Below are 22,656 nucleotides of genomic sequence, written 5' to 3' on the forward strand. Positions count from 1 at the left end.
CTCCTGTCCTGTCCCTTGTTCCTGGGAGAACAGGCCGACTCCCCATGTTGGTACAACCTAGTGTCAGGGACTTGCAGACAGTGATCTTGTCTCCCCTCAAGACTCCTCCAGACTAAATGCCTCCAGCTCCCTCAGCTGCTCCTCATCAGAGTTGTGCTGCAGACCCTTCATCACCATTGTTGCTCATCTCAAAGGGATGGAGGAGATAGAGGGGATGTCTGTGGGGGCAGGGGGTGGTTGTGTCCCTCTTTCTGCCTGATCTGGAGCTGGAGCTCCCCAGTCCAGCCTGGCCTCTAACAAGCAGGGTGCCCATGAACTGATGTCTAGAACACTCCCCTTTGGGTTCATTTTGCTCTCTTTGGGTTTCTGAGTCGATTTCTGTGCATGTATGGTGACAGTTCACCGTTTGGTTCTGCGTTCCTGTGTTACAGCTGTAATTATCTAAGAGCTGTTTGATGTCGATGGTAATGCAGAGATGTCCAGAGAACAGGCCAGGATTGAGACTGTCCTTCCAGGGTCAGGAAAGCAATGAAGGAAAACAAACCCTGGGCCAAACAGCTATCAGAGCAGCTGAGCCATGGCCCCCTGTGTCAGCAGCTTCATCAGGACATTGCCATGTTACAGCACAGGGAAATACATTTTGCCCAGACACGAGATGTTTCTTGCTGCTTGGCTTTAATTGTGTGGAGAAAAACCTTTCACAGCAAAGACCCAGAGAAGTGAGGATTGTTCAGCTACAAGCAAGCTTTAATGAACTGGGCCTATCTCTAAGAATGGTTTTTGTTAGTTTGCAGTTTAGTTGATGTCGGCAACCTGTGGCAGGCTGCGGTAGACTGAGTTCCAGAAGTTCACAAACTCAGCTCTCAGATTCTCTTTCACAGAGCTGTCGTTCATGTCGTTGTTAATGTCCAGGTAGTAACCACCCTGAGTGGTGTAGGCCGGCCAGGTAACGGGCACCTCTGAATTCCCTTCGTTGGGATTCCTGGGGGAAAAGGAAACATATACCCTCTGTTTTATCAGGGCAGCTTGTGGATGCAGCTTTGGGGAATTGCTACTGAAAAGTTAATAGGCAAAAAAGCAGCAGGTTGATATGCTGCAGCAAGCCTCAAATGTGGAACTGGAATCACTCACCCCGTCTTGGCAAAGTTGGTCCAGTAAGCAATCATGGCTTTTGAGACAGTCCTGTGCTTGGGCAGGTAGCCCAGAGGGATGGAGAAAGGCAACCCGAACACATACTGCAGGTCATCAGCGTGGTCTGCTCCTACCCAGCTTGGGTAGATGGGCATTCGGGATGGCTGTGAGAACACATAGCTGTATGTCTTGGCAGTCCTGGGGAAGTAAAAGGACTCAATAAGTAGCTGTGAGAGAAAAGGGTACAGAGTCATAACCACACTCCAAATATCAGCGGAGCCAGAGATAGATTCAACCTTGCAAGATGCTCACATGCATCCAAGAGGTGGTCTCAGGAGAAAACATCCTTCTATCTGGTGGTAATAGAGGAAATTCTCACAGGCAGCAAACCCAGCAGCATTCCCTCCCTGCTGTGAGAGGCCTATACTCCACTCATTTCTGATTCTCACCTTAACCCCCCTATCATCCAGCTGCCACAGCTTGTGGTATCAGTCACTGCCAGGATGAAGTCTGAAGCTTTTAGGAAGCAAAAGCTTGTTTAATGGGAGTTTAAAACAAATTCCTAGCACGACAGCCTTGCTTGTTTGTAGGAGCTACATGTAAAGGATGTAGTCAGTACCAGATAGCCTGCCTCCTCCCTCTTAACCTACTCCTCAGTGCCTTGTGCTGGAAACACAGCATTTCAGCCCCCCAGGCAGGCTTTGGGCTCCTGCCAGGGCTGAGCTGCTCACCGGGCGTTGCGCAGGTGCAAGTTCAGTGTCCACTGTGTGGGAACCAGGAAGATGTAGTCAGTAGCCACCTCCACCACTGTCTTCTTCACGACCTCCTGTTCTGGATTGTTGCCCCACGCTTGCGTGTACAGAGTGTAAGTTAGATTGGCTCCACGCTGGCCCCTGTCTACGGTAAGTCCTTTGATCAATTTATAGACCTCATCCCTGAAAAGACAAGTAGTATCAAATAATTACAGACTGTCAGCTTCAAGTGGGGCAGGACTCATGGAAACGGCTCCTAGCTCCTGTTGAGGTTCACAACCAACCAGTGGTTAGCAAAGGTTTGGAGAAGTAAAAGCCAGTGATTTCCTTCCAGGTCTTAGGACAGTGGGCTTGTCCTTCCCAACCTCCTCAGCAGAACAGCATGAAGCTAAATTGTTCACAAGCTCCTTTTGTCTGCAAAGAGGAGTCCTACAGAGCAGGCACCCAGTGTGTGTGGTGTGGACCTGCTCTGGAGAGCATCAGGGCTGCCAAACCTATGGCTGGGTCTGAGTTTGGGAGCACCTTGGAGGTATATGGGGAGGATTCTCTACTAGCTGGTCCTTTCTTTTGAAGGTTTTGGGCTTGAAAGCATATGTCCAAGGCACCTTGGCTTGGAGTGAGATCCTGTTTTGAATGTTGTGCCCCATCCACTCAGGTTCTTGGAGTTTGGAGGTTACATAAAGATAAGGTTCCTCCCGTTAAGGGTTTTGTCCTTCACTTACGCGCTGACATTTACGCGTGGGCGGTTGATAGCGGGTACATCAACGCCAACAAAGATGTGTCCATCCATGTCATTGACCCCAGCTATGTAGTCTATGTCAGCAGTGTTGGCAAAGAGGTTCTCTGGTGTGTCTGGGAGGAAGTCTCCATCGACGACAGGAGTGAGAGTAAGTGTGTGAACCAGAGGACCTGCAGCAGGAGACAAAGCCAGAGTCTGTTAAGAGCTGAGAAAAGACATGTGTGGCCTGGCATATCCCATGGCTGGAGAAGCTGTGGAAGGACCAGGCTGAGGCGAATGAGAGCTTGAGCAGTGACTGCAGCCTGACCACAGGATCACATTCAGTAGCCTCATGCCTGTAGATAGGGGAGAGGAACAAGAGACCTGCCAGTCAAGTACGGGCAGGTGACATCAGCAATGCATCTCCTCCTTCTGCCAGTGTCTTCCCAAAAGAGCCCAGCCAAAGACAGGGAAGAGCAGAAGTTTTCCATCCCACTCCATCTGTTTGTGCTCACTCATTGCTCAGGCCAGTGCAGCTGCACAGGAGGGGCTTGGCCACTCTTGGTCCTGAGCACAGCTAATTAATGGGGCTATTTACTGGGAGCATGAGGACAGCAAGAGGAGGAGATGCAAGAGTCTTCTCGGGAAAGAGATTCTCTCAGGCAGCAAAACCAGAAGCGATTCCCTAGCTGCTGTGAGAGTCTGACACTCCACCCAGCGACACAAATGGAAATAGCAGGGTTGTGGTCACTTCGGGCTTTTTAGTTGTAAGCTGTGTTCTGGAATTGCTCTTGCTGCTTTCACAGAACAGAAAGCCCAGACAGCTATTTTGGAGCCAAGACATGGCCCTTGGATAATTCCGCTGCCACTGCTGCCACTGCACGATGGGCAGTGTTCATTCAGCACAACGTGCAGCTGCCTGCAGAAGGGCAACGGCGAGGTCTGACATCATTGTCCATGTTCTGAAGGACACAAGCAGTGCTTTAACACTCCTGGAAATCACCCCAGTGTCCCAAAGGCACGGTGGGCTCAGGGTGGTAGGGGAGCCCAGCGTGGGCTGGGGCATGTACCAGACAGGTTGATGAGCTGCATTTTGAAGGCAAGTGTCACAGCTTTGGGGTCAGAGACGCGCAGGCATTCAGCCAAGACGGTGCTGTTGTCTGTGGGGCAGCCCACATTTTCTCCAATCTGCAGGAAGACAGGGAGACAGGTCTCAGTTTTACCCTCTGAAGTCAGGGTTCATTACCAGCTTCAGAGACACAGGGTGGTTGTGTTTCCAAAGCTGTGTGTTTGGCAGCATGGCTCCTGCCAGATCCCTTGCTAGTTATGCTCTTCTCTAGGGAATCCCTTTCTCTGTTTTCCATTCCCTCGAGCAAGACTGGTATGTTACCTTTTTAGCCCAGCTGAGCGGGTGCCTCTGGATGGCCCAGCTGCAGAGACCTACTCCACTCTGGCTGATGGCTCTCTTGAACAGACCTTTGTTCTTTGGGCTCAACATCTGTGGTGCAAAATAGAAACAAGAGGGTTTCAGGTACAAACACCTGAAGACGCCATCTCTGCCCATCAACCTGCCAGACCTGTCCATTCACCTCAGGCTTGTGCATCAGACCTCTGAAAGCTGCCAACTCTCATGCTACCTAACAGTCTCAGCAGTTAGAGTGAAAAGGGCACAGGGTGAGAAGAGAAGCAAAGTAGGGACATATGGCAAGTAAATGCTGTTTCAGAAGAGTCCCAATAGTCAGGGCCTGTGCCTGCAGTGGTGGGACTGATTAAACTGAAGGAGGAGCAGCAGCTACAAAGCAGAGAGGCTGAGCATTGCTGTCCCCAGGCAGGAGAGACTTAATCAGGCAGTGTGTGACGAGACAAAGGGACCAACTCTCCCATTTACAGAGAAGAGAAGTGGTTCTGGTTGGGTCCAACAAGGACAACACACCTGAAGGGAGACACTGACAGCACCAGCTGATTCTCCAAAGATGGTGATGTTCTCTGGATCACCTCCAAAGGCCTTGATATTCCTCTTCACCCAGGCAATAGCCATGTGCTGGTCCTTCAGCCCGTAGTTCCCTGAGCAACAGAGAGAACCCACCATTCAGCAAGAGTACAGCAAAGCTGATAAGTTGAGGACCCATGAAAGGCAGCAGCTACAGTACCTGGCAAGTTTTCATCTCCAGTGCTCAGGAAGCCCAGAGGCCCCACGCGATAGTTGAAGGTCACCACGATCACGTTGCCCCGCACAGCGATCTCCTCACCATCATACAGGTAGTTATTAAAGAATTTGGTTCCCTCAGCCTCTCCTATGAGGAAGGCGCCACCATATATCCAGACCATCACTGGGAGGTTGGTAGAGACTGGGAGATGAGGAACAGAAGCAGTGTAAGACACAACCTAGCTAGAAAGTGCTGTCCCTTCCTCCCCATACCCACTCGCTGAGCATCGCTGCACCTGGGCAGACAGACATGATGCTTTGCAGTAGCCTATGGCCAAAAAGGTCCATGCTCTGCAGAAGAGGCTGAAGCTGCCAACAGGAAGCAGCTGAGGGACATTGGTTGATGTGGCTCCCACCTTTTCCTCTGAAAATCAGCATTCTGGCAGTTGCCTACTGTGGGAATGCAGCATCTCAGAGATGCTCCAGAGCAGTTTGTCCACAAAAGGCAACTAGGAATCTCCTCTCCAGGAGTCTGCCCAGCACATACCCTGTTTCTTCCCTTGAGGGATCCAGATGTTCAGATAGAGACAGTCCTCAGTCCCACGGACATCATTTTGTAACAGTGTGGTCTGCATGCAATAACTTTTGAACTCAGTTGTTTTCAGTGTTCCTGAGAGGAGAGAGAGTAGGCAGAATATCCTCGTTGGAGGCATCAGCTCCATCTTTGAATTGCAAGCTGTCTGTCCATCTATCCTGAGTCCAGTGCAGAGGCAGCAAAGCCTCCCCAGCTACTGTGACTGGTCTGAGGGAGTGACAAAGTGGAACCCTTTCCCATGTGGTCTGTCTCTGGACAGCTGGGGCACAGGGAGGAGAGATGCAGGTGACATGCTTCAGTTTTCGTAATTCCTGTGGTTGAGTTTCTCAAGAACACTTAGACACAGACTCTCATACCTACCATGAGACTAAGAGCTGCTTCTTGGTGCTGCTTAGCAGGCAGAAGCAAACAACATCATCTTTGGCTTATCAAGAATGGACCAAAGAGAAAGAAGTGACAACAAAACCCCAAACCAAAGGCAATCAAAAGTTGGATCTTACCATCCCAGCCAGGGTGAGGTTGAGGGTCTTGCAGAGTCTTTGGAGGGGCAGCAAAGGGGATCCCTCTGAAGATGTCAACATAGTCCCCAAAGAGTCCCAGTCTTTTGCTCTCGCCTTCCACAAAGCCGCCCTCGGTGTTCACTACACCCAGCTACACGAGGTGCCATTGAGAAGAGAAAATCCATTGCTCAGTCCTTCATGCCTCTGGCTTCCCATGCTGCCAGCACCCACACCTTGCCCTGTCTGCTCCCCTGAATGGACCCGCACGCAGCCGTCCCGTCTTCCCCTGCCGTCCCCTTGCACCCTTGTGGAAAGCCCCCAGGTAGCTGTGGCGAGAGACATGCCCATGTAGATGTCCTGCAGTCTGCCCTGTGGAGCACACAGCATCAGCAATTCCCTTGCACTCCCAAAGATCAATGGCAGAGGGTGAGGACCTTCAGCCTTAAGATATAAACCAGGCCAGACCTGACACAGAGCCGTGCAGGAGCCTTTGCCTTGTTTAGGGCAGGAAAATACCCTGCCTTAGCTGTCATGGTCTGAAGGTCCTCTCTCATGGGCTGCAGAGCAGATGTAGCAAGAGTTTACTTATTCAGGCAGGAACAAGCAAAATGTCTTGCAAAGCCCTGAGAATTGCTTTAGTACTTACGGTTGCGGCCCTTGCTACCCCGAGGCAGGAGCACAGGGCAAAGCACAGGAGCTCCCAGCGAGCCATGGTGTGTGTGCCAGTCCCCAGATGGAGACTCACATGTCTATATAGCTGGCACTGTGGCTGTGTGTGCCAATGCTATGACTCAGTCTTGGCTCGAAGGTAAACCAGGAAAGCTGCCACACGCTTGTCCTTCAGTAGGCTGATGCCAAAGCACAGCTGAGGTGGACTGGCATCACCGTGTGAGAGCCCTGCAGATGTTGCTTTTGTGAGCTGAAGGCTAAAACCTAAGGGAACCTAAAAAATGTTGAAGCCTTGAGAAGCCTCACACAAGTGCAGAAGGCTAAAATCCTATTAAACTATGCATTAGAAAGTGTTCTTGGCCACTGATGAGAAACCTTGTGCTCCCAAAACTTTGGGGAATGCACAAGAGTCAGAAAAGGCCAGCAGAGTCTTCCTTTCTGTGGTGGGGTGCCAGCAATGGCAGAATTATGGCCAGAAGTCCAGGCTCTGTGGACCTGAATCTCTGTCCCATTGCCTGCATCCTTCATTCATGGGATCATTGAATGGCTTGGGTTGGAAGGGACCTTAGAGATCACCTAGTTTCCAATCCCCTGCTGTGTGCAGGGATACCTCCCAGACTTCCAGATATCTTCCAGATGATCTGCCCATCATTATCCTCAGAAAAACAGACGATATTCATGAAGCAGCCAGTCTGCTCTCCAGAAGGGATGGAAAGCTCTGCACAAAGTACAGTGCAAAATTCTTTTTCAGAACATCTGCAACATAAAATAAGCAAATTTCATGGTGGCATTTCAGATATATGCCACTCACTTTCCTGATGGGACACTGTCATGCCTTGACAAATTTTTACCCCATCCATACTTTCAAGGTGAGCTGCAGCTGTTCAGGACACCAAATATTCCTGTAACCCTGTCAGTTTTCAATGAAGTCTGCATGCCACAGAATTGTGCTCAGCCCAGCTCAGGAATAGGACATGGACCTTTCCCATTTCCTACTCTACCTCTTTATCCACAGGATTGGTGCACATTTTCTTCCAGGTCTGTACAGCAGCATCCAGGGGTTTAGTTGGCATTTCTTCATCATCAAAGTTCACAACTATGGTGTTGTGTGGGCGACAGGCTCTGCTGAGGCCAGTCAGGTTCCCACCAGACACCTGGGGATTGTTTTATCTCTCAGACACAGGGAATGGATTAGGTTTGCTTTCTGCCTGTGGCACACACAGGCTTGAGGCCTTCATGAGAATATGCAACAAGAAAGTTTGTGTTCCAGATTTCAAAAGAGAAGGGACTCAGTCATGTGAGCAATGGGATGGTTTGCCTTGGGCCTCATCCCTCAATAATTTTGGAATAACATATTGGTACCATGTGAGAATCTTGTGAACTCACTGAAGAAATTGAAATGAAAAAACCTGCAGAGCTGCTCCCAGTTGCCTGATGACAGAGATTCCCTGCACTACCTGAAAGAAACCTCTCAGGCAGTTGGCTCCTGATCTGTGGGAAATGCATTTGCAGCACAAAGGCTTCACCTCCTGCCTGTGCTCTGCTGCAGGGGCTGCAGCCCAGCTGCTCCAGGGACATGGCCCCATGCAACTGCGGCTCAGATAATGGGGTTTGTAAGTGCTGATGAAGGACTGCAGTGAGAAAATGAAACATGTTTCTTGTGGGAGATCTCACAGATTGTTCTGCTGGAAAAAACAAGCAGGTGCCAGGAAGGAACATGTTTGGTGAGGAAGGTCACAGGATGTCACAGCCCATGGAAAATGGCAAAGCACCAGGCTTGGCGCATCCCATGCCACGTGTGTCGTATGATCTTCACCACATCCCAGGTCCCTGCCCCTGGCAAGTCCTCAAGGATACTTTTGCTGAGGTTTCTGCTGTGCAGATACCCTCCTAAACATGGTTTAAAGGGGAATACTTCCCATTCCCCTCAGACACACTTGTCCTGATGCTGCATGGCCACAATCCCAAGTACTACCTTGAAATGTGTAAACAGTGGCAACGGTCCCAAGAATTTCCATTTCAAACTGGACTTCTGGCTGGATTTGTTCTTCGGTGTCCATCTGCTGCTTCTTCTTCTTGGTCCTCCCCTTCACCTTGAGCAGCACGGTGGAGGCGGGGAAGCGATTGGCACACACGGGATGGCAGTAAGGGTCCTTGGGGCGGAAATACAGCTCCAGCCTCTTGGCAGGGTCCGCATAGATCTGTCAGCAAGGGCAGGCACCGTCTCCATCAGCATCGCCCATACAGCAGGGCTGCCCAGGCCGTCTGGCACCAGCCCCCGGCCCCACACGCCCCGGCCGTGGGTACCGGCCGGGCCCCTTCATAAGAACCGCCGCCCCCGGCAGCGCCCGGCGGGGCCGCGCAGCCGCTCTCCGACCGACCCCTCCCGGCTCCCATCCGCAGACAGCAGCGGCCCAGGTGAGCAGCGGCACGGCGAAACCACGCGTGAGGCCACGCTGGGCCTGAACGGCCCGGGAAAGGGGGAGATCCCCGGGCCCGGCCCCTCCGCTGCCTCCAGCCCCCTCCACAGCGCCGCGCTCAGCGCCCCACAGCCCCTCCGCCCGGACGACTCCCACGGCCCCGGGGCGTCCCTCACCCGCGACACCCCCTGCTCTCCTCCCAGCGTCCGCAGCATGGCCTGGACATCGCGCACCAGCCCCGGGTACTCCACACACACCAGCCGCGGCGCGCGGGGCAGCTCCACCACGGCCGAGCCGCGCTCGCCCCGCGCCTGCCCCGCCGCCATCGCTCCCGCCGCCGCTCCCGCCCGGCAGCCGCCGCCCGCCCGCGCCACAAAGGTTCCGCGGCAGGACGGTTCCTACGCGGCGGCAGCGCGGGGCCTGAGCGGGCCCGGGGTGTGGGGGTGCGGGACGGAGGAGCTCAGGGAATCCTGGAGTCATTTCGGTTGGAAAAGCCCTTGAAGCGTCTGCAGTCCCTGCCCTCCCCTCACCCAGCCCACCGCTAACCCCCGGCCCTCAGCGCCTCAGCCCCACGGCTTTGGGATCCCTCCAGGGCTGGGCACTGCCCCAGCTCCCTGGGCAGCCTGGCACAGGGGCTCACACCCCTCTCAGGGAAACAGTTCTGCCTCAGCTCCAGCCTCAACCTCTCCTGGGGCAACTCGAAGCTGTTTCCTCCTGTCCTGTCCCTTGTTCCTGGGAGAACAGGCCGACTCCCCATGTTGGTACAACCTAGTGTCAGGGACTTGCAGACAGTGATCTTGTCTCCCCTCAAGACTCCTCCAGACTAAATGCCTCCAGCTCCCTCAGCTGCTCCTCATCAGAGTTGTGCTGCAGACCCTTCATCACCATTGTTGCTCATCTCAAAGGGATGGAGGAGATAGAGGGGATGTCTGTGGGGGCAGGGGGTGGTTGTGTCCCTCTTTCTGCCTGATCTGGAGCTGGAGCTCCCCAGTCCAGCCTGGCCTCTAACAAGCAGGGTGCCCATGAACTGATGTCTAGAACACTCCCCTTTGGGTTCATTTTGCTCTCTTTGGGTTTCTGAGTCGATTTCTGTGCATGTATGGTGACAGTTCACCGTTTGGTTCTGCGTTCCTGTGTTACAGCTGTAATTATCTAAGAGCTGTTTGGTGTTGATGGTAATGCAGAGATGTCCAGAGAACAGGCCAGGATTGGGACTGTCCTTCCAGGGTCAGGAAAGCAATGAAGGAAAACAAACCCTGGGCCAAACAGCTATCAGAGCAGCTGAGCCATGGCCCCCTGTGTCAGCAGCTTCATCAGGACACTGCCATGTTAGAGCACAGGGAAATACATTTTGCCCAGAGACGAGATGTTTCTTGCTGCTTGGCTTTAATTGTGTGGAGAAAAACCTTTCACAGCAAAGACCCAGAGAAGTGAGGATTGTTCAGCTACAAGCAAGCTTTAATGAAATGGGCCTATCTCTGAGAATGGTTTTTCTTAGTTTGGAGTCTGGGTGATGTTGGCAACCTGTGGCAGGCTGCGGTAGACTGAGTTCCAGAAGTTCACAAACCGGCCTCTCAGATTCTCTTTCACAGAGTTCTTGTTTATGTTGTTGTTAATGTCCAGGTAGTAACCACCCTCAGTGGTGTAGGCTGGCCAGGTAACGGGCACCTCTGAATTCCCTTCGTTGGGATTCCTGGGGGAAAAGGAAACATACACCCTCTGTTTTATCAGGGCAGCTTGTGGATGCAGCAGGGTTTGTAGTGTTTGGCAGGGACCTTGTCTGCACAAGTGAGGCCTTAAGAGAGTGCAAAGAGAGGGTTTGACAGAGCAACAAGCAACAGCAATTCTTGCCTTCCAGGAGGGACTTGCTGACCTGCAGTCTTTTCCCTTGGTTCCCACTAGCATTGTCCCTGGGGCTTTACTCCTGTCACAATGCTAGGATTTGGAACAAGCCTCATCACTAAGCTTCAACAAAATTCACAAGTTGTGAATATTCTATTGCTGTCCCCCGTGTTGTCTGCATGAGGAGGACCCAGAGCAAACTTCACCACTGAGAGACACAGAGCCAGGCTCACAAGAGAAGTACAGACAGAAGACACTCTGCTTTGGGGAATTGCTACTGAGAAGTTAATAGGCAAAAAAGCAGCAGGTTGATATGCTGCAGCAAGCCTCAAATGTGGAACTGGAATCACTCACCCCGTCTTGGCAAAGTTGGTCCAGTAAGCAATCATGGCTTTTGAGACAGTCCTGTGCTTGGGCAGGTAGCCCAGAGGGATGGAGAAAGGCAACCCGAACACATACTGCAGGTCATCAGCGTGGTCTGCTCCTACCCAGCTTGGGTAGACGGGCATTCGGGATGGCTGTGAGAACACATAGCTGTATGTCTTGGCAGTCCTGGGGAAGTAAAATGGACTCAATAAGCAGCTGCGAGAGAAGAGGGTACAGAGTCATAACCACACTCCAAATATCAGCGGAGCCAGAGATAGATTCAACCTTGCAAGATGCTCACATGCATCCAAGAGGTGGTCTCAGGAGAAAACATCCTTCTATCTGGTGGTAATAGAGGAAATTCTCACAGGCAGCAAACCCAGCAGCATTCCCTCCCTGCTGTGAGAGGCCTATACTCCACTCATTTCTGATTCTCACCTTAACCCCCCTATCATCCAGCTGCCACAGCTTGTGGTATCAGTCACTGCCAGGATGAAGTCTGAAGCTTTTAGGAAGCAAAAGCTTGTTTAATGGGAGTTTAAAACAAATTCCTAGCATGACAGCCTTGCTTGTTTGTAGGAGCTACATGTAAAGGATGTAGTCAGTACCAGATAGCCTGCCTCCTCCCTCTTAGCCTACTCCTCAGTGCCTTGTGCTGGAAACACAGCATTTCAGCCCCCCAGGCAGGCTTTGGGCTCCTGCCAGGGCTGAGCTGCTCACCGGGCGTTGCGCAGGTGCAAGTTCAGTGTCCACTGTGTGGGAACCAGGAAGATGTAGTCAGTAGCCACCTCCACCACTGTCTTCTTCACGACCTCCTGTTCTGGTTTGTTGCCCCACGCTTGCGTGTACAGAGTGTAAGTTAGATTGGCTCCACGCTGGCCCCTGTCTACGGTAAGTCCTTTGATCAATTTATAGACCTCATCCCTGAAAAGACAAGTAGTATCAAATAATTACAGACTGTCAGCTTCAAGTGGGGCAGGACTCATGGAAACGGCTCCTAGCTCCTGTTGAGGTTCACAACCAACCAGTGGTTAGCAAAGGTTTGGAGAAGTAAAAGCCAGTGATTTCCTTCCAGGTCTTAGGACAGTGGGCTTGTCCTTCCCAACCTCCTCAGCAGAACAGCATGAAGCTAAATTGTTCACAAGCTCCTTTTGTCTGCAAAGAGGAGTCCTACAGAGCAGGCACCCAGTGTGTGTGGTGTGGACCTGCTCTGGAGAGCATCAGGGCTGCCAAACCTATGGCTGGGTCTGAGTTTGGGAGCAACTTGGAGGTATATGGGGAGTTTGGAGGTTACATAAAGATAAGGTTCCTCCCGTTAAGGGTTTTGTCCTTCACTTACGCGCTGACTTTCACAAGTGGGCGGTTGATAGCGGGTATATCAAAGCCAGCAAAGAAGTGTCCATCCATGTCATTGACCCCAGCTATGTAGTCTATGTCAGCAGTGTTGGCAAAGAGGTTCTCTGGTGTGTCTGGGAGGAAGTCTCCATCGACGACAGGAGTGAGGGCAAGTGTGTGAACCAGAGGACCTGCAGCAGGAGACAAAGCCAGAGTCTGTTAAGAGCTGAGAAAAGACGTGTGGCCTGGCATATCCCATGGCTGGAGAAGCTGTGGAAGGACCAGGCTGAGGCGAATGATAGCTTGAGCAGTGACTGCAGCCTGACCACAGGATCACATTCAGTAGTCTCATGCTTGTAGACAGGGGAGAGGAACAAGAGACCTGCCAGTCAAGTACGGGCAGGTGACATCAGCAATGCATCTCCTCCTTCTGCCAGTGTCTTCCCAAAAGAGCCCAGCCAAAGACAGGGAAGAGCAGAAGTTTTCCATCCCACTCCATCTGTTTGTGCTCACTCATTGCTCAGGCCAGTGCAGCTGCACAGGAGGGGCTTGGCCACTCTTGGTCCTGAGCACAGCTAAATACTGGGGCTATTTACTGGGAGCATGAGGACAGCAAGAGGAGGAGATTCTCTCGGGCAGCAAAACCAGAAGCGATTCCCTAGCTGCTGTGAGAGTCTGACACTCCACCCAGCGACACAAATGGAAATAGCAGGGTTGTGGTCACTTCGGGCTTTTTAGTTGTAAGCTGTGTTCTGGAATTGCTCTTGCTGCTTTCACAGAACAGAAAGCCCAGACAGCTATTTTGGAGCCAAGACATGGCCCTTGGATAATTCCGCTGCCACTGCTGCCACTGCACGATGAGCAGTGTTCATTCAGCACAACGTGCAGCTGCCTGCAGAAGGGCAATGGCGAGGTCTGACATCATTGTCCATGTTCTGAAGGACACAAGCAGTGCTTTAACACTCCTGGAAATCACCCCAGTGTCCCAAAGGCACGGTGGGCTCAGGGTGGTAGGGGAGCCCAGCCTGGGCTGGGGCATGTACCAGACAGGTTGATGAGCTGCAGATGGTAGGCCAGTGTCACAGCTTTGGGGTCAGAGATGCGCAGGCATTCAGCCAAGACGGTGCTGTTGTCTGTAGGGCAGCCCACCTTTTCTCCAATCTGCAGGAAGACAGGTCTCAGCGTTACCCTCTGAAGTCAGGGTTCATTACCAGCTTCAGAGACACAAGGTGGTTGTCTTTCCAAAGCTGTGTGTTTGGCAGCATGGCTCCTGCCAGATCCCTTGCTAGTTATGCTCTTCTCTAGGGAATCCCTTTCTCTGTTTTCCATTCCCTCGAGCAAGACTGGTATGTTACCTTTTTAGCCCAGCTGAGTGGGTCCCTCTGGATGGCCCAGCTGCAGAGACCGACTCCACTCTGGCTGATGGCTCTCTTGAACAGGCCTTTGTTCTTTGGGCTCAACATCTGTGGTGCAAAATAGAAACAAGAGGGTTTCAGGTACAAACACCTGAAGACGCCATCTCTGCCCATCAACCTGCCAGACCTGTCCATTCACCTCAGGCTTGTGCATCAGACCTCTGAAAGCTGCCAACTCTCACGCTACCTAACAGTCTCAGCAGTTAGAGTGAAAAGGGCACAGGGTGAGAAGAGAAGCAAAGTAGGGACATATGGCAAGTAAATGCTGTTTCAGAAGAGTCCCAATAGTCAAGGCATGTGCCTGCAGTGGTGGGACTGATTAAACTGAAGGAGGAGCAGCAGCTACAAAGCAGAGAGGCTGAGCATTGCTGTCCCCAGGCAGGAGAGACTTAATCAGGCAGTGTGTGATGAGACAAGGGGACCAACTCTCCCATTTACAGAGAAGAGAAGTGGTTCTGGTTGGGTCCAACAAGGACAACACACCTGAAGGGAGACACTGGTAGCACCAGCTGATTCTCCAAAGATGGTGATGTTCTCTGGATCACCTCCAAAGGCCTTGATATTCCTCTTCACCCAGGCAATAGCCATGTGCTGGTCCTTCAGCCCGTAGTTCCCTGAGCAACAGAGAGAACCCACCATTCAGCCAGGGCACAGCAAAGCTGATAAGTTGAAGACCCATGAAAGGCAGCAGCTACAGTACCTGGCAAGTTTTCATCTCCAGTGCTCAGGAAGCCCAGAGGCCCCACGCGATAGTTGAACGTCACCACGATCACGTTGCCCCGCACAGCGATCTCCTCACCATCATACAGGTAGTTATTAAGGAAGTTGGCTCCCTGGCCCCCTCCTACGAGGAAGGCACCACCATAGATCCAGACCATCACTGGGAGGTTGGTAGAGACTGGGAGATGAGGAACAGAAGCAGTGTAAGACACAACCTAGCTAGAAAGTGCTGTCCCTTCCTCCCCATACCCACTCACAGAGCATCGCTGCACCTGGGCAGACAGACATGATGCTTTGCAGTAGCCTATGGCCACAAAGGTCCATGCTCTGTAGAAGAGGCTGAAGCTGCCAACAGGAAGCAGCTGAGGGACATTGGTTGATGTGGCTCCCACCTTTCCCTCTGAAAATCAGCATTCTGGCAGTTGCCTACTATGGGAATGCAGCATCTCAGAGATGCTCCAGAGCAGTTTGTCCACAAAAGGCAACTAGGAATCTCCTCTCCAGGAGTCTGCCCAGCACATACCCTGTTTCTTCCCTTGAGGGATCCAGATGTTCAGATAGAGACAGTCCTCAGTCCCACGGACATCTTCTTGTGTCAGTGTCATCTGCATGCAACGACTTTTGAACTCTGTTGCTTTCAGTGTTCCTGAGAGGAGAGAGAGTAGGCAGAATATCCTCGTTGGAGGCATCAGCTCCATCTTTGAATTGCAAGCTGTCTGTCCATCTATCCTGAGTCCAGTGCAGAGGCAGCAAAGCCTCCCCAGCTACTGTGACTGGTCTGAGGGAGTGACAAAGTGGAACCCTTTCCCATGTGGTCAGTCTCTGGACAGCTGGGGCACAGGGAGGAGAGATGCAGGTGACATGCTTCAGTTTTCGTAATTCCTGTGGTTGAGTTTCTCAAGAACACTTAGACACAGACTCTCATACCTACCATGAGACTAAGAGCTGCTTCTTGGTGCTGCTTAGCAGGCAGAAGCAGGCAACATCATCTTTGGCTTGTCAAGAATGGACCAAAGAGAAAGAAGTGACAACAAAACCCCAAACCAAAGGCACTCAAAAGTTGGATCTTACCATCCCAGCCAGGGTGAGGTTGAGGGTCTTTCAGAGTCTTTGGAGGGGCAGCAAAGGGGATCCCTCTGAAGATGTCAACATAGTCCCCAAAGAGTCCCAGTCTTTTGCTCTCGCCTTCCACAAAGCCGCCCTCGGTGTTCACTACACCCAGCTACACGAGGTGCCATTGAGAAGAGAAAATCCATTGCTCAGTCCTTCATGCCTCTGGCTTCCCATGCTGCCAGCACCCACACCTTGCCCTGTCTGCTCCCCTGAATGGACCCGCACGCAGCCGTCCCGTCTTCCCCTGCCGTCCCCTTGCACCCTTGTGGAAAGCCCCCAGGTAGCTGTGGCGAGAGACGTGCCCATGCAGATGTCCTGCAGTCTGCCCTGTGGAGCACACAGCTTCAGCAATTCCCTTGCACTCCCAAAGATCAATGGCAGAGGGTGAGGACCTTCAGCCTTAAGATATAAACCAGGCCAGACCTGACACAGAACCGTGCAGGAGCCTTTGCCTTGTTTAGGGCAGGAAAGCACCATGCCTTAGCTGTCATGGTCTGCAGGTCCTCTCTTATGGGCTGCAGAGCAGATGTAGCAAGAGTTTACTTATTCAGGCAGGAACAAGCAAAATGTCTTGCAAAGCCCTGAGAATTGCTTTAGTACTTACGGTTGCGGCCCTTGCTACCCCGAGGCAGAAGCACAGGGCAAAGCACAGGATCTCCCAGCGAGCCATGGTGTGTGTGCCAGTCCCCAGATGGAGACTCACATGTCTATATAGCTGGCACTGTGGCTGTGTGTGCCAATGCTATGACTCAGTCTTGGCTCGAAGGTAAACCAGGGAAGCCGCCAGACGCTTGTCCTTCAGTAGGCTGAGGCCAACCACAGCTGAGGTGGACTGGCATCACCGTGTGAGAGCCCTGCAGATGTTGCTTTTGTGAGCTGAAGGCTAAAACCTAAGGGAACCTAAAAAATGTTGAAGCCTTGAGAAGCCTCACACAAGTGCAGAAGGCTAAAATCCTATTAAACTATGCATTAGAAAGTGTTCTTGGCCACTGATGAGAAACCTTGTGCTCCCAAAACTTTGGGGAATGCACAAGAGTCAGAAAAGGCCAGCAGAGTCTTCCTTTCTGTGGTGGGGTGCCAGCAATGGCAGAATTATGGCCAGAAGTCCAGGCTCTGTGGACCTGAATCTCTGTCCCATTGCCTGCATCCTTCATTCATGGGATCATTGAATGGCTTGGGTTGGAAGGGACCTTAGAGATCACCTAGTTTCCAATCCCCTGCTGTGTGCAGGGATACCTCCCAGACTTCCAGATATCTGGGATTCCAGATATATGCTACTCACTCTCCTGACATGACAGTCATGCCTTGACAAATTTTTACCCCATCCATCATTTCAAAGTGACCTGCAGCTGTTCAGGATACCAAATATTCCTGTATCCCTGTCAGAACAAGCCTGCACTGCCCTTTTAATTTGATAGATTAGAGAACAGAAAGAACAACTGTGTGTTTTCCAGCTGATATCAGCGTGGAACCCAAAGGTGTGGATTCGAGTTCCTGGAATACAGAGACCCACAGCTCACTTTCAAACAAGGTCAAATAGCAAACAAAATGACAACACCTTCACAGGAGTCAGCAGTAGTTACAATCAAAACAGTTTTCAATGAGGTCTGCATGCCACAGAATTGTGCTCAGCCCAGCTCAGGAATAGGACATGGACCTTTCCCATTTCCTACTCTACCTCTTTATCCACAGGATTGGTGCACATTTTCTTCCAGGTCTGTACAGCAGCATCCAGGGGTTTAGTTGGCAATTCATCATCAAAGTTCACAACTATGGTGTTGTGTGGGCGACAGGCTCTGCTGAGGCCAGTCAGGTTCCCACCAGACACCTGGGGATTGTTGTATCTCTAAGACACAGAGAAAGGATCAGGTTTGCTTTCTGCCTGTGGCACACACAGACTTGAGGCCTTCATGAGAATATGCAACAAGAAAGTTTGTGTTCCAGATTTCAGAAGAGAAGGGACTCAGTCATGTGAGCAATGGGATGGTTTGCCTTGGGCCTCATCCCTCAATAGATTTTGGAATCACATATTGGTACCACGTGAGAATCTTGTGAACTCACTGAAGAAAGACAATTGAAATGAAAAAACCTGCAGAGCTGCTCCCAGTTGCACTACCTGACAGAAACCTCTCAGGCAGTTGGCTCCTGATCTGTGGGAAATGCATTTGCAGCAGAAAGGCTTCACCTCCTGCATGTGCTCTGCTGCAGCTCAGCTGCTCCAGGGACATGGCCCCATGCAACTGCAGCTCAGATAATGGGGTTTGTAAGTGCTGATGAAGGACTGCAGTGAGAAAATGAAACATGTTTCTTGTGGGAGATCTCACAGATTGTTCTGCTGGAAAAAACAAGCAGGTGCCAGGAAGGAACAGGTCTGGTGAGGAAGGTCACAGGATGTCACAGCCCACAGGAAGAGGCAAAGCACCGGGCTTGGCGCATCCCACGCTGCGTGTGTTGTGTGATCTTCACCAGATCCCAGGTCCCTGCCCCTGGCAAGTCCTCAAGGACACTTTTGCTGAGGTTTCTGCTGTGCAGACACCCTCCTAAATATGCTTCCCTCTGTTGTGCCAGGTCAAGAGGGATCAAACAGAACAGAGAAGCAGCTTAATCAGATGAAGGTCTCCATCCCATCCCCACTCCATAGAATCAACCTCTCTCTAGTGTCTGAGCCCCCTCTTTCTCGTGGGTGCTCCACACACATCTACCAGGGGACACAGGACAGCTCCAGCTCAGCTAAGCTCCATTCTCCCCACCACCACGGGTCTGAATCAGGGCTGGTGGCATGTCTCTGTATGTTTGTATTTAATGTTACAGCCACTGCCCTTCCTCCTTCTCATCCCAGCAGGGTGGGCAGTAGGAGTGCTCATCCTGTGAGAGCTCTGGAAAAAGGCCAAGGCAGAACTGCTAGCCATAGATCCTCTGGAGCTCTCAGCCCTCCCTCCCCAAAACAATGAGCTTGGCTTAGAAACTGATTTGTTTAAAAAGAGACCTGTACGTTTGCTGTTTGCAGCCTGTAGGGTGCAGTACGACCACATTGTCACTGAACCACACACTACCAGGTGGGAAGGAACCTCAACGTTTCTGGGTAAAAGTGGAGTCTAGACAAGACAGCCCAGCACCTTGTCCAGCTGAATCTATTTGTCTAACATTGGGGAATCCACCACTTCCCTGGGGAGATATTCCAATAGCTGTTTGTTCTCATTGTGAAAAAAACCTTCCTCTTGTATCCAATCAGAATTTCCCCGGCTGTAACTTATATCCATGACCTGTCAGTCTCCATCTTCTTTGTAACCACCCTTTAAGTACTACAACATGGAGATAAGGTCTCCTCTTTTCACCTTGAAAACATTAATTCCCGTAGCTCTGCCACTCCAGCTCTAAGAGCACACCTGATTATTGTTAGACTTGAGAGGAACCCTCCAAACCTGTGAGAGCAGGTGACAATACTGCTGACAGAGAAGTGCTTTAAAAGGAGACAGCTCTGGCATTATTTATACATTGCTTACATCTTATTCACTCCCTGGGTGAGTTTCAGAGGAGGTCTTCTGTCTTGTGCTGTGGTTGCTACTTTTGAGTTTCTTGAGGAAGAGCAGCAGGCACTGTAAGTATGTAAACCAAATCCTATTCCTTCTGAGAGCAGTCAGAGAGCAGGCAAGGAGATTTTGTGTGCTGAAGGTTGTTGGGGAGGTAAATACATGAATATTCAGAGAATATACAAAAACATAGTAAGGTAAGTCTGTCCTGCTTAGGTGTGCTTTATTGTCAAAACACTGATCTCTGCACTGGTTACTGAGCTAAGGAAAGGTGTAAAAAACAATGAGACCAAAGTCAGCTTCAGTTTATTCATCTACAATATGTGTATACATCCATGGTTCCCCAGCTCATCTTCCTTTCTGCTCATTTTTTTGTTGTGTTTAATCTAGTGGCAGGCTATATCACCACCTCCCAGATACCAGAGGACCTGCTAGGCTGAGAGGTTCCAGCAATAAGACATAAGCTCTCTATAAATTGCAAACACTTTTATTTTCAGTAGGATTTCATGACATTCTTGGAAGACTGGGCTCTGACTGGAGTGTCAGGGCTGAATGCCATTAGGGGATATACTGCATCTGCTAGATAAGGTCTGGCTGAAGTATCTTCTTTACTTTGTATTCTATGGATTGCATAGCATGAGCTGTTAAGCTGGTACTGTGTTCCACCTCAGGAGCAGTTACAGCAGGAAATACAATCCTTAGAGAAAAAGGCTATAACAGAAATATGGTCCAGTGGTGAAAACTGTCAGAAGCTAAACCATTATTTCTCCCTGCCCTCTGCCATGCCTTAGATACCAAATGACTGACAGAACTTGTTTTTCAGGAACAGTGATAGCCAAAGTGACTGACAAAGGCCCTCCAAACTGAGAGCAGAAACTCCTGACAATAGTTAGATCGGTGGAACTTAGTTCCAGTGTAACCCAGAAGGCACTATTTGCTTCTCATCTATACCAGTAAAAATCCGTATCAGTCCTGCACAATGCCAGATAGCAGAGGGCAGAATATGCTTCATTTCCTTCCCCATCATGTTCTTTTGTTAGCAATACTTCAGTGTAAAAAAATCCCAAATTACAATTCTGTTTTTTTCACATTATTATTGCTCTTCTCCAAAGAAGAAAAAAGTAGTGTTTGCCAGGCCTTTCAGTCCTTGGATGGTGCAACTTCAACAGCTTCTCTCTCCCTTCTTTGAGCACAGTTTTTCCCCGCTCTTCTTTGTAATCTGACTTTGTGATTTGTTCACTTGCATACTTGTTTTTCACCTCAAAGAAGATTTGCTGAATCATTGGGGAGGAGGCAAGAGCTCTAAATGCAGCTGGTGGCCAGTGATAAAGCCACGGCCACATCCAGTCTTCAGGGTTTGCAGATGACAGCCCTTCAGTTGAAGGCCTTAGTCACATTCCCTTCTGAGCTAAGATTGTTGGGGACTTTGGGATTGAGGAAGTGAAGCTGGGGAGGTGGTACCCCAAAAATATAAATTACTGATCCTGGCAATCACAAGGTTTGTGTTGTATCTCTGCAAAATTTTTGAAGCTGTTGTAAGAAGGCTAAATGCTGTTGGCTTGTGCATTGTGCCCACTTCAGTGGGAGCACATAGTTAAGAAAATAGGAATTTGGCTTGTGTGTAGTTCCAGACTTGCCATAGCAAGGTATAGTGTGAGCAAAGATGTGTCAGGGCTCCAAGACACTCCTGATTATTTGGAGAGAAAGCACTCAATTCCACTGTTAGAACTTATGCAGCAGTTTATATCACAACAGGTCTGACTCTTGCTCCCTGCCAGCCTAATGGTTGGAATAGAAGCTGGGAGCTAAAATGCCTTGTTTCACTTCTTAGGTCTTTCACCCTCTCTCTGCATGACCTGAGTTACTTTCTCTTTTCCTAGCTCTTGGTTTCCTTGCAGAAAACCAGGGATAAGATGTTCCCATCTTTGTGGAGTAATTTGAAATCTTTAGGCGGTGTGTTCAAAAAATGTCATTCAAAAGTAGTTCAAATGCAGAGTACTTTTAGTATTTGAGTCCTCTGATGCCTCTGTTGTGGCACTGTGCAGCCAGCTCGTGGATGTGGATCTCTGATTTTTCTAGCTGTTTTTTTTTCCTTTGAGTTCCAGTTAAGATGGGAAACCTCAGCTGTCCTGTGCTCATTCCCTCTGAGACCAAAGGTCTTCTGCTGCCTTAGCTCGGACTTTAATGTAAGGCACTAGAAAAAGACTTTTGTGCATATTTTGGTAAATATTTTCTAGAATTCAGGAATAAAATTTTTACCAATGGTACATGATACTTTTTCCTAAGAACAGAGTTTTAACTTGTGATGCCCTAGTTATACTTCAAGAATGTAAGGTAGAAAGTTGATTAACAAACAAGACTCAGGGGACCTGAGTTCCATTTCTAGTTGTCCTGCCCAAATTTGGGGAAACATTTTGAAGCTAAAAATGCAGGTTGGCAGAACACAATTCAGAGACATCACTTCAGTGCTTTCTGCATGTTTGGTGGGATTTTTCACAATGCCACTCCAGTGTAAGATTGTGCACGTGCAGCAATTCTACCTTGGTATTATCTGTTGATCTCAAAGCATGTCTATGTTACTATCCTCATTTTGCAAAAGGGGAAACCTGAGCCACGAGAAGGGATAGTGACTGGCTTAGATCAGCTGACAATGTCAAAGCCAGGCATACAATCCTTTCTCTTTGAGTGTTGGGTCTCATATTTAGCATTCTCCATGATGCTACAATATCAGAAAATGTATCTGCAGTTTGTGGACTCCTTTTCCAGGTGCTGTCACACTTGCATGTCCATTGAGCCTGACTGATTTACAGTCAAGCTGCTACAGGCTGCATCTAAAGAAGGAGCTGGGCAGGGATATTTGACTGACAGACTGGTTCACCATGTCCGTGCTCTCAGGATGGGGCCATTTCAGGAACAGGAATGCTCCATCATCTCTGACTTCCCTTTCCTCCACTGAGACAGGAGATAATTTCAATTTTATAGAGAGAAGAAACCAGTGAATTTGACCACTGCCAAAAATCCCACCAAAGCTCCAAATATAGAGGGCCTGGGATGTAAGATAAAGTCTCATTCCTTTTAAAATTTATTCAAGGGGAAGGCAGAATCAATGGGGGTAGGGTTTTTTAAAACTCTTGATTCTTCATGAGGAAGCCTTGAACCTCAGAGTTGTGTTGGTCAGTGCTGAATGTAGCTGTTGTACTTAGAACTTGCTTAGGAGCCCTTGATGCCCAGAGGTATTAAATGGCCTAGAGGCTGCTCGTGTCCTGGAGAAAAGTAGATTATGGGTTGCAGCAGAAACATCTGTGAGAAACTTGACCTGAGAGGGGTGCAGAAACCACAGGGGTGTGACTCATGTAACTTTAAATGTCTACAGATACTAGGCTGCCTTTCTCTTCAGGGACAGA

The 22,656-nt window shown here is 50.2% G+C and overlaps 3 protein-coding genes across 3 annotated transcripts; all 3 read right to left on the reverse strand.

Annotated features, from left to right (window-relative positions):
* Positions 1-690: 690 nt before the first annotated feature.
* Positions 691-7,160, reverse strand: CEL (carboxyl ester lipase). Its single transcript, XM_062011786.1, has 11 exons — positions 6,489-7,160; positions 5,843-5,993; positions 5,295-5,417; positions 4,752-4,949; positions 4,535-4,665; positions 3,992-4,099; positions 3,672-3,789; positions 2,606-2,792; positions 1,863-2,066; positions 1,132-1,329; positions 691-982 (listed from the first exon to the last, which is right to left on the reverse strand). The coding sequence occupies exons 1-11, from the start codon at positions 6,552-6,554 to the stop codon at positions 796-798; spliced, it is 1,671 nt and encodes a 556-aa protein (XP_061867770.1). The 5' UTR covers positions 6,555-7,160; the 3' UTR covers positions 691-795.
* A 16-nt stretch (positions 7,161-7,176) lies between these two features.
* LOC133627294 (general transcription factor 3C polypeptide 5-like) lies at positions 7,177-9,265 on the reverse strand. Its single transcript, XM_062011787.1, has 3 exons — positions 9,108-9,265; positions 8,487-8,712; positions 7,177-7,267 (listed from the first exon to the last, which is right to left on the reverse strand). The coding sequence occupies exons 1-3, from the start codon at positions 9,255-9,257 to the stop codon at positions 7,188-7,190; spliced, it is 456 nt and encodes a 151-aa protein (XP_061867771.1). The 5' UTR covers positions 9,258-9,265; the 3' UTR covers positions 7,177-7,187.
* A 1,160-nt stretch (positions 9,266-10,425) lies between these two features.
* On the reverse strand, positions 10,426-16,483 carry LOC133627312 (bile salt-activated lipase-like). Its single transcript, XM_062011963.1, has 11 exons — positions 16,327-16,483; positions 15,681-15,831; positions 15,133-15,255; positions 14,590-14,787; positions 14,373-14,503; positions 13,830-13,937; positions 13,518-13,635; positions 12,479-12,665; positions 11,860-12,063; positions 11,128-11,325; positions 10,426-10,624 (listed from the first exon to the last, which is right to left on the reverse strand). Exons 1-11 carry the CDS (start codon positions 16,390-16,392, stop codon positions 10,426-10,428), a joined length of 1,683 nt encoding a protein of 560 aa, XP_061867947.1. The 5' UTR covers positions 16,393-16,483.
* Between the last annotated feature and the right edge of the window lie 6,173 nt (positions 16,484-22,656).

The sequence above is a fragment of the Colius striatus genome, chromosome 19, assembly GCF_028858725.1.
Source record: "Colius striatus isolate bColStr4 chromosome 19, bColStr4.1.hap1, whole genome shotgun sequence".
NCBI classification, from domain to species: Eukaryota; Metazoa; Chordata; class Aves; order Coliiformes; family Coliidae; genus Colius; species Colius striatus.